General features: G+C 47.4%; 2 protein-coding genes across 4 annotated transcripts in view; one reads left to right on the top strand and one right to left on the bottom strand.

Moving 5' to 3' along the window:
• CTXND2 (cortexin domain containing 2) overlaps nucleotides 1-5,528 on the bottom strand; it is an 8,086-nt gene extending 2,558 nt beyond the window's left edge. Inside the window, exon 1 of the mRNA XM_032767960.2 lies at nucleotides 5,424-5,528. The gene's annotated coding sequence lies outside the window, so the exon portion shown is untranslated. The remainder of the gene's footprint in view (nucleotides 1-5,423) is intronic.
• A 5,172-nt stretch (nucleotides 5,529-10,700) lies between these two features.
• Nucleotides 10,701-10,881, top strand: part of ARNT (aryl hydrocarbon receptor nuclear translocator) — a 39,364-nt gene continuing 39,183 nt past the window's right edge. For all 3 annotated transcript variants that reach the window (XM_032767939.2, XM_032767938.2, XM_032767942.2), the window contains exon 1: nucleotides 10,701-10,815. In XM_032767939.2, coding sequence (XP_032623830.1) covers nucleotides 10,794-10,815 — 22 coding nt within the window. In that variant the 5' untranslated portion in view covers nucleotides 10,701-10,793. The remainder of the gene's footprint in view (nucleotides 10,816-10,881) is intronic.

The following is a 10,881-nucleotide window of genomic DNA, read 5'->3' as shown; positions in this document are numbered from 1 at the left end:
CTGGAGTAGAGGGTGGGGCTGGGTTCCCCCCAAACCTCACAACTCCTGATCAGACACAGGAGGAGTTGACCTGGACTGTGGGTTCCACCAGAGGGGAAGATCACTGAGGTGAGCAAATCTGCCAATAAGCGCAGGACCCACCAAGGTAAAGGAGGAGCTTGGGAGGCTGAGTATTAAGGTGCCTTTAAGACATTGAATCATAGACTTGTAGGACTGGGAGGGACCTCCAGAGGTCATCTAGTCCAGTCCCCTGCACTCCTGGCAGGACTAAGAATTATCTGAACCATCCCTGACAGAGATTCCACCACCTCGCTAGGCAATTTATTCCAGCGCTTAACCACCCTGTCAGGAAGTTTTTCCTAATGTCCAGCCTGAACTGCTCTTGCTGCAACTTAAGCCTATTGCTACTTGTCCGATCATTAGAGGTTAAGGAGAACAATTTAGCTCCCTCCTCCTTGTAACAACCTTGAAAACTGTTCTCATGTCCCCTCTCGGTCTTCTCTTCTCCAGACCAAACAAACCCAATTTTTTCAATTTTCCCTCATAGGTCATGTTGTCTAGACCTTTAATTACTTTTCTTGCTCGTCTCTGGACTTTGTCCACATCTTTCCTGAAATGTGGTGCCCAGAACTGGACACAATCCTCCAGCTGAGGCCTAATCAGCGCAGAGCAGAGCGGAAGAATTACTTCTCCTGCTTTGCTTACGACACTCCTGCTGATACATCCCTGAATTGCACTCAACTAATTCTGGGCCCTGCCCAGTCTTACAGCTGCTCTAACTTACACTCCACTACCCTGGGAAGCAGAGCTTAGCCACAGTGCGTTGAGCTCTGGCTATGCCACAATTCATTCCCTTCGCTGGAGGGTAGCGCAGGACTCTTGTGCTGACTCCACACCAGCTGGGAAGGCCCTCTATGTTTGGCAAGTATTCTCAGGGCACTGTTTCCACCCTCTTTTAGGCTTTTTTATGTTGCTAATGCGGCATATACAGCAGAAAGATTTTGACAGAGGAAATTCTGATGCCCTCAATTGCAGCAGTGCACGGCGTAAAACAGCTACAGTGTTGGAAGAAGATCTGCGATGCCTCCTTGTTTTTTGTCCAAACAGACATGCCTCCAGGCACTTTGGATGGCAAAGATTCAGAGTTTGCCTGTTTTTTTGCCCCCTTCTGTTTAGCCATCTTCATTTCATTGGCTCCCATTAGTAATGCCTAGTGAGCACATGTCAGATGATGGGCGGGACAGTAGGTCACGGGTCAGCTGTGGTTATTATGCTGCATTCAGATCCTCATTGTGATTTCCAATGTCCATGCTGCAGCAGGCGCTGTGTTTTTTCTGATGATGCCTTTCCACCTCTCCAGCGCCAGTGTAAAGAGTTTGCCCAGCTCCTAATTGTGAGAAAATCAAAATCTTTCTCTTTCTAGCAAAACCAAGAAAAAGAACAGTGAGCTGCAGCTGCTCCTTTGCTAAGGAAATTTGGACTCGGGAGCAGGGTTGGTAAACAGCCTGCCCCTGCCAGCTAAGAAAACAACAGCTCAGCCAGGCTATCAGGCTGCTGACTGATTTGTAACATCAGGGCTGCTTTTGACCTTTGCAACTCATGAGTTGCAGATCTTGATCTGAATTACTATAGCAACACAGACACACAGGGAGAGACAGTTCCTGTCCCAAAGAGCTCACAGTCTGAGACTAAGGCCTGGTCTACGCTACGCTGTTAAACTGATTTTAAGAGCGTTAAATCGATTTAACGCTGCACCCGTCCACACTACACTGCTCTTTATATCGATTTAAAGGGCTCTTTAAATCGATTTCTGTACTCCTATAAAACGAGAGGAGTAACGTTAAAATCGATATTACTATATCGGATTAGTGTTAGTGTGGACGCAAATCGACGTTATTGGCCTCATTATTTTACAGTAGCTACCCACAGTGCACTGCTCCAGAAATTGATGCTGGTCTCGGACCATGGACGCACACCACCGAATTAATGTGCCTAGTGTGGACACGCACAATCGACTTTATAATATCTGTTTTATAAAATCGGTTTAAGCTAATTCGAATTTATCCTGTAGTGTAGACATAGCCTAAGGGCAGGCGGAGAAATGAAGGCCCAGATCCTCAAAGGGACTTACTTGCTGAACTCCCATTGAAATAAGTGAGAGTCAGGCACTTAAATACCTTTGCAGATCTGGGTTCAAGCGGCTCACCCAAGGTCACAGGAGAGGCATGGCTAAGATTAGAGACCTCCCCCCTTTTTTTTTTCCCCCCCCAATACCAAGACCAGAGCCTTAGCAATCAGGTCTCCCGGGAGTGGTTATGGGGCATCCAGGCCAATTTAGGAGGAGAAAAATGTTTGTCACGAGACAATGAAATAAATGAGGATTTAATTGGAAAGATTTATTTCCAGCGATTCAAAGCCCTATTCGCTCCTAGATGCCTCAGACTGTGAGGACTCATGTCCCTGCCATGCCTAGCAAATTTAATTTCAATTGCTTTGCTTCAGGTTGGTTCATCTTGTTTTAATACTGTAATGCAGTTACATGTGCGGGCTGGGTGGGATTTTCCAAAGCTGTCAGGGTTGGCTGCTTTCTCTGCTCCTAAATAGGGTTGCCAACCCCCTAGATTGGCCTGGAGTCTATTGGAATCAGCATCGATCTCCCAGTGACTATTGAAAGCAATTCAGGAGATATGAATAGGATATTTTAAGAACAGGACATTACGTCATGTTGGAGGAAAACATCTGGAATAGCTTCAGTTAGAGTTGGCAACCCTACTCCTAAAGCACCCTACATTGATCTAAACTCTGCTACTTCGTCTTTAATGGGAACAGCATTAGGACAATACTGAGGGTATGTCTACACTACAGCGGCACAACTGTAGTGTAGACACTTCTTACATTGCCGAAAGGGGTTTTTCCATTAATGGAGGTAATCCACCTCTCTGAGAGGTAGTAGTCTTCTGTTGACCTAGGTGCATCTACTGTGGGGGTTAGGTCAATCTAACTACATTGCACAGGGAAATTTTTCCCAGTCCAGTGATGTACCTAGGTTGACCTAAGTCAGGGATTGGCAACCTTTGGCAAGCGACTTGCCAGGGTAAGCACCCTGGTGGTCCAGGCCAGTTTGTTTACCTGCCACTCCAGGTCAATGGGGGTGGCGGGAAGCGGCGGCCAGCACATCCCTCGGCCTGCACCACTTCCTGCAGCCCCCATTGGCCTGGGATGGCGAACTATGGCTCGTGGGAGCCCAGATCGGCCGAACCTGTGGGCACGACAGCTAAACAAACCAGCCCAGCCCGCCAGGGGCCTTATCCTGGCGAGCTGCGTGACAAAGGTTGCCGATCCCTGACCTAAGTTTTAGATGTAGACCAGGCCTGAGTGCTTTCAACAACACGTCCTGTAGTTTTTTGAATGCCCTCTAGTGCCAGTTCTTGTTATAATGCTTCTCAGTACAAGAAATGCCTTGTAGATACTATTATTCAGAATGCCTAGCAGGAAGTTGGATGAGTCCGTGGTTGGAGAATGGAAAGTAGAACATAGCGGAGTGTTAACAGCAAGCTTTAAAGCTGTGTCTTTCCTTATTGAAAAACATCTTAATGTGACTGCATGCACGCCGCACACCTGCACAAGGCGCACATGCAAGCAATGGACGGACTTTGCTTTTATGCCTGGCATTTTGTAGCTAAAGATGATTGAGTCTTAATTATAGATTCTTTCTACATCCTTCAATTATTCTTATCACCAGCTTATTAAATCCAAACAAAGTCAAATGAGGAATAAGGCGCAAAACTGATTAACCACTGGGACAAACTCCCAAAGGAAGTGGTGGATTCTCTGTATTTTAATGTTTTCAGATCAAGTCTGGGTGCCTTTCGGAAAGAGATTTTTAGCCAAACACAAGTTATTGCTTTCAGTACAGAAGTTCTCTGGCTGTTCTACAAGGGGTCAGACTAGATGATCTAATAGTTCCTTCTGCCTTTAAAGTCTATTCATCTTTTATGTAGGTACAAGTGCTCTGCTAGAATACACATATATTATTAGTTTCATATACTTTACTGCCTAATGCATTCATGATAACCATTGTGCATTTCTGTGATACCAGAGTATGTGATTTAACAAGAACATGGCATGAGTCATCTCAGTCTGGCAGCAGCTATGCAAATATAAGAGGTTAATTAAAAAAAAATAAAGCCACTTTCCATACCAGAACGATTTTTAACAATTCATTATAGAGCTCTCCCTCCACAAAACAGACTGTGAACATTCACTGCACAATCTTAGCTCTCGTCTACAATGGAAAAGGTTTGCTAATATAGCCAAACTAGTAGAGCTAGAGTAGACCATCAAACTCTCTTAGAGGAGATAGTTTATAAAGGTAAAAGAGTTTGTTTGCCGCTATGTCTTAGGGTGACCAGACAGCAAATGTGAAAAATTGGGACAGGGGGTGGGGGGTAATAGGAGCCTATATAAGAGAGAGACCCCAAAATCAGGACCGTCCCTATAAAATTGGGACATCTGGCCACCCTACAGTTCCCCGAACCAAATAAGACGAGCTGCCAAAAGTGCTTTTTTGACAGAAAAACTAGGGGATTTGCCAGTACAGCTGTGTCATTTGGGCTTTGGCTTTTTTCACACTCCTGACAAAGCTCTGTCGGAAAACTTTTAAGTGTAGATCAGGCCTCGGTAATTTTGGCTGCTGATTAAATGGGTAGTGATGAGGCTTTGTGTATTAATTCGGAGTGTGCTAAGTGACATGGTGTTAGTTGTGCACTGAACAGCCAGTTCTTTTAGAGATTGCAGCACCCCCTGACTTGAAGTGGTTTCCATTATATGCATGTTTTACAGTGTGGTTGAATGGCTCTCAGCAACCCCACTATAAAATTGTTCCAGCACTGCTTGTTGAATAAGAAAAAGAATAGCCCTCATTTTGTTTTAAATTCTATTTTGAACACAGAAGTTCTATTTTCTGTTTATTAAACAATTTGCTGAAAACACACAGTCATCAAAATCTTCTCCTTTAGTGGTGGACACAGAAATGGAGCAACCTCTGGCTAGCCAGAAAGTGAAACTGACTAGAAACAGAAAGTGAAACTAAGCAGCCTCATTCCATTGTCCAAATGTGCAAAGAAAGTGTAAACAAACAGCATTGATGGTGAAAAGTCAATAGGATTTTAAAAATTCATAACTATCCATATGTTATTTGCAAGAGAGATGGGTGAGTATGGGGCTAGACAGCTAGATTACATCACATGCACTATATATCATTTGAGCACAATTATAGAAACACAAGAAATAGCATGTAAAGAAATAGAATCCACAGAAAGTTACGCACTGTATAAAGATTTTTCTAAGTGTAATATAACATTGGCGACCATTACCTTCACACATGTCTGGATTTTATTGACCTCTGGACATTCCTTACCTACCCCAAAGGATCTTTCAACAGCTCCCATCCTCTGCCCCGTGGTGCGACGCTTTCATTACCCTAGGCAGTCTGGCTGGGGCTGTGACTCGGTTGCTCTCCCTGACTCCTTGCTGTATTTGCTGCTACAGAAGCTTCATAAATACTTCAGAAATGTGACAGCATCGAGTTTCAGGCACTCCCAGTAATGAGAGCAAAATGATCCCTCACAGATGAAATTATAGCCCAGGTCATCAAGAAAATATTTCCACAATTGTCTTTCAATAGCGTGATGAAACCTGTGCTGAGCACAGAACTCATGGCTCAGCGGGAGAGGCAACCTTTTGAACCAGATTCTCGCTAGCCGATGCGTGTCTTAACAGATTGGTCAGTAAGAGGTTCTATTATATTATATCCCCCACCAAGGACCTGACCCTTCATTCTAAACACAGCCATGTTTACTTCCACTGTGCCTGGGAATAACTGTTTGCTGGGTTGGGCTTTAAGGCCTGGATCCTGGGAAGTACTCCCACTGATCTCAACGGGAGCTGAAGATGCTCACTGCCTTGCAGGATCGGGCCCTGGGGGGTGGGTGTCAGAATTATTGCACCATTTGCTCAGTAGAATTGAAGGTGGTTTAGCACAAGACCTACACGTCACTTAAGTCTCACTTAGGCCATCGAAACAAGACTTAAGTGGTACCTGAGTCCTGGGTTTGCCCTTTGCATGGGGCATATTTCACCCTTAGGCCCTAATCATGCAGCCACTTACATACATGCTACATTTTAAGTTAGCAATCTCAGATGGGCTAGTCGCCCTGGTTCAAGCCCGTGCTGCCGTGGCTTGACTATTGTTGTTACCCGTGCATTAGAGAACAAATATTTTAGAACAATTACTCGCAGATTTACTCTCATCTAATTCAGAACTGATAAAAGGACATACTTTTTTCACACCTGTGATTAGACTGTGGAACTCATTGCCACAGGAAGTCATTGGGGCTAAAACCTTCACAGGATTCAACAAGGGATTGGACATTTATATGGATAACAAGAACAGCCAGAGTTAGAATTTATGGTGACGTACATTTTGGAGGAGATATTACACTTCATGCTTCATGGCTTAAGAATGTGGTCTACTGAAAACTATGTTAAAATTACAAGCTATCACTAACTCAAAAGGGGTTTCCTGGGTTTGGTGATATGCTAAGGGGCTCTATAGAGAAGCGGGAGATCAGAGTCTGTCTGCAGCCAGGTAGCTTCCTTAGAGTAAGATGGGTCGAGATGTCGCTGTTGGTTTTTCGGGTCCTTGTCTGTTATCATTCTGAAATCTAAGATGTAAAGAATATTACGTTGCAAACTTCCAGCAAGAGTTTGTCTTTATGTGTTTCTTTAACTTCTGTGTGCATATGCCATGAGCATAACAAAGACAATCTCTAGCCAGTGCTACTAGGGATTAGGAAATTTCTTGCACCTTTCCCTGAAGCAGCTGATTCTGGCCACTGTCAGAGACAGGATACTGGGCTAGATGAGTCTGGAGTCAGATCTAGTCTGGTGACTCTAGTATATAGTGTTTCATTTCCCCCTTTGCCATGCGGTAACTTTATCAAAGTGGAGGAAGTCTGAGCAAGTTACAGAGTGGAAAAAAAAAAGCGGGGGTGGGGGAAAACCCTAGACATCCATCATTCTGTGGCACAGTGTAGCTAAAAAGGAAAAAGGTGGGGGGGGGACAAAAATTCCCAATTTTGAACCCTTTTTGAAAACCGAAAAATGACATTTGCCATCAAAAATGCCCTTTTCCAGTGAAAAAAAATTCATTTTTGACTAAATCCATTTTTAAACATGTGGCGTGTGGGTTTTTTGGTTTTTTTTTTTTTGTCAAAACATGTTGACCATTTCTAGTTTATCGGGGGGGGTGGGATGGGGACGTGGTGCTTATGAGAATAAGAATGGCAGCTGGAGTGACAAAAGCTAGGATGAAAATGACAAGGCAGTCTCATGCTGCAGGCCATAATTTGATCTCCAGCTGAGCTGCCAGGAAGAAATGCCCTTCATTCCATACACCCCAGTCATGGGACATAATTTTTAAAGTTCTGCACCATGGAAAAGGCAGATTTAGCACCACCTTTAGAACAGGCTCCCATGAGTCTCCTCTTTCCTGATCCAGATGCAAAAAGGATTTAGGGGCCAAACGCTGAGAAGCACCTTTGTTGAGAGCACTGAGACCCTTCCCAGAGAGGATCAGAACCCTTGCAAGATAAAACTCTATCTAGCCAAAGCCATTTTTATCACATCCATTTGGGAGAATTCTCGAGTGTAATCTAGAGTCAAGCCAGATCCCCAATGAGGGAATCTGATTATATGAACTCTGCTAGATAAACGGATTACATAAACTTTACCAGATAAGAAGAAGCAAAGGTCATTTTATCCACACGGACAAACACCCTCTTGAGTGGCAGGGAAATTGTCACTTGCTTCTCAGAAGCATTCAGAGCATGGGCAAGGCCAGCTCCGGGGGAGCTGAGCTCACTTTTCATTGTGCTAGCATGGACGGAACAAGAACAACACCCCAGCCTTCTCTGCTCTGACTTGCCGTGTTTCATTGAGCGCCATTCAGAGAGCAGAGAAAAGCGGCAGCAAGAAAATCTCAGGATTATTCGGAAGCACTTGGAGGCCTCACCCAAGATCGGAGCTCCATTGTGTCATGGGCGGCACAGCCTCATGGTGAGAGGCGAGACAGGGCCTGCCCCAAAGAGCTGACAGCCTGAATGGACAAAGGAAGGGAGGGGAACCAAAAGTGCCTTGCTTAAAGTCACACACCAGAGCTGGGATTAGAATGCAGGCCTCCCAAAATGGTCCTCTAACCACTGGACCTCAGCCCAGCAGATTAAACAGCCACAGCCAATGCTGACACCCTATGTAGGAATTGCCACATCAGATCAGACCAATTGCCCACCTCAGCCTGGGTCCTACCTCCAACAATGGCCAGTACTGGCTGCTTCATAGGAAGGTGCAAGATTTCTCCTATCATGGACAATTACTGGGCCTAATCCAGCACCCATTGATGTCCATGTAAAGACTCCCATTGACCTGAACGGGCACTGGATCTGGCCCAGAGAGACTGAGCCCTAAATATCTTGGTCGCAGTCCTGCATCCCTTGAAGTCAATGGGGGTTTTGACATGGACTTTATGGGAGCAGGGCTGACTCCATTATGCAGAGAGGTAAGGACACCACACCAGAACAGGTGATAGGTCCGTCTGATCTGATGATACGACGATACCAGATGTTTTGGAGGAAGGCAAACAAAACCTGAATGAGGCACTTAACCAACTGGGCAAGTCTTTACTTTGGTGAGAGGGTTATTTTCATGGCCATGACTGGAAATCAGCATGGGCCAGCTTGTTACCTTCAGAGCACCTAGAAAAGACCCACTGTGAATGGATCTCCCCTCTTCTCTGGGGAAGGGATGTTAGCCACCTGCAAGGCACTCCCCCCTGTTCCTGGATCCCACACAGCCTCTGCACATGGGAAATGTTGGAGGGAAGGTGGAGACAAGGTGGAGGGGGAGATATACTGCCAGGCCAGGCTACTGGCAGTATATCTGCGAAACATTAGCCCCTCTACACCTCAGATGAGGTACCAGGGCATTAGTGTATGCAGGAAGCCTTGAAGCCATGCTGTCTGTGAGCTGGAAAGATCATAAGCCCTGGAGCTGATTCACTGTATAGACAGGTCTGGCCTTCTGGGATTTGCAGGTTTGTGTGTCTGAATGCATGGGTCCAGGTGTGCATGTTTTTGCACATAACTGCAAAGAACTGTGTTTGTTGCAAGTGTCTCATCCCTCTTGCACTTGCCTTCTTTTGCGTCTCAAAGATTTTAATCTTCCTGGAGAGGTGAACACCTGCTTAAGGACTTTTCAGGCTCAGGCCACAGTGCCGAGCACTTTGCAGGGTTGAGGCCCTAGCCCATACAGTGCTTTGGGAGTGCAGAACACTGCAGAAATGGAAGGTTATTTTTTTTTTGTAGTAACCAAAGGCAGAGTTAAAAATAACCTCACACACAAAAGCCCAGGGGGAGCCAATTTCCCCTCCTCCCCCTGCCCCAGACTCACATAATTTATGTTAATGATTTATAGGGAGCTTATTGCCAAGGCAGCTAAGGGTTTATTTACAAAATTAAAAACACCCATCCATCACAGATCTCCCCACTCCACCCCCATGCTGCTTCACTCAAAAGCATCATTGCTGCAGCTGCCACCAGCAATATTGGCGGCCTTGTTGTCAGGGTCAAAACCTGACAGAAGAATGAAGACAAATCCCTCCTAAGCTAAACCAAAGAAATGTGCCTGGGCTGGGCAGACAACAAACTTAGGTGCAAGCAGCCTCACCAGGGGCTAAGAGTTCCCATGCTGGAGCCCTCCACTGAGAGCAGCTTGCGATCCGCTGCTGGGGTGGGTGCAAAGGTTGTCACATGAATCCTTGCCTGGGATAGCCCAGTCCCTAGTTGGGGTGTGTGTGTGTGTGTGCGTGCATGCATGCAGGCACTGAGCCCCACATTGTAGGAAGAGAGGAGGGGAAGCACATGATGGGGGGAAGAGCTCAGCCCCAGGTGTGGGGGAAGCACATGATGGGAGGAAGGGCTCAGCCCCAGGTGGAGGAGAAGCACATGATGGGAGGAAGGGCTCAGCCCCAGGTGGAGGAGAAGCACATGATGGGCGGAAGGGCTCAACCCCAGGTGGGGGAGAAGCACATGATGGGGAGGAAGGGCTCAGCCCCAGATGGGGGGGAAGCACATAATGGGGGGAAGAGCTCAGCCCCAGGTGGGGGAGAAGCACATGATGGGGGGAAGGGCTCAGCCCCAGGTGGGGGGGAAGCACATGATGGGGGGAAGGGCTCAGCCCCAGGTGGGGGGGAAGCGCATGATGGGGGGAAGGGCTCAGCCCCAGGTGGGGGGGAAGCGCATGGTCCACGGGTGAGCGGGTGACGCGCTCAGCGCCGGGTAGAAGGGGGGTGCTCAGCCAGGCTCCTGGCCCTTTAAACCCTGCTTTACGCCATCCCAGTGACGTCACACAACTATACACTCTCACAACAAACTCGCCCTTTAAATCTTTCCCAGCAGAACGACCCTCTCTTTGGCCACGCCCCTCTCTGACCACGCCCCCATACGCGGAGGGGGTGGGGGCGGAGCTTGCGGAGACAGCCTACCCGCTGCTCCAGATGGCCCCGCCCCTTTCCCCTTCCTGCCCAATGGGGAAGGGTCAGGGCGCGGCTCCCGCCCCCGCAGCGCCTGATGCTGAGCGGACGGGTTCGGTTGCGCCGCAACGGGGAGGGTTTTCTTGCGCCGCCATCTTGGAAGTGGCGGTGGGACCGAGCGAGCTGGGGGGGCGGTCCCGGGACCATGGCAGCCGCCGCCAACCCGGGTGAGCGCAGGGCCCGCCCGCGCGTGGCAAGGGCGCCGGGGACCCTCAGGGGCTGGGGTGGGGGGG

This window comes from Chelonoidis abingdonii, chromosome 11, assembly GCF_003597395.2.
Source record: "Chelonoidis abingdonii isolate Lonesome George chromosome 11, CheloAbing_2.0, whole genome shotgun sequence".
Taxonomy (NCBI): domain Eukaryota; kingdom Metazoa; phylum Chordata; order Testudines; family Testudinidae; genus Chelonoidis; species Chelonoidis abingdonii.
The sequence above is the reverse complement of the archived record's forward strand: the minus strand, read 5'-3'. Positions and strand labels throughout refer to the sequence as shown.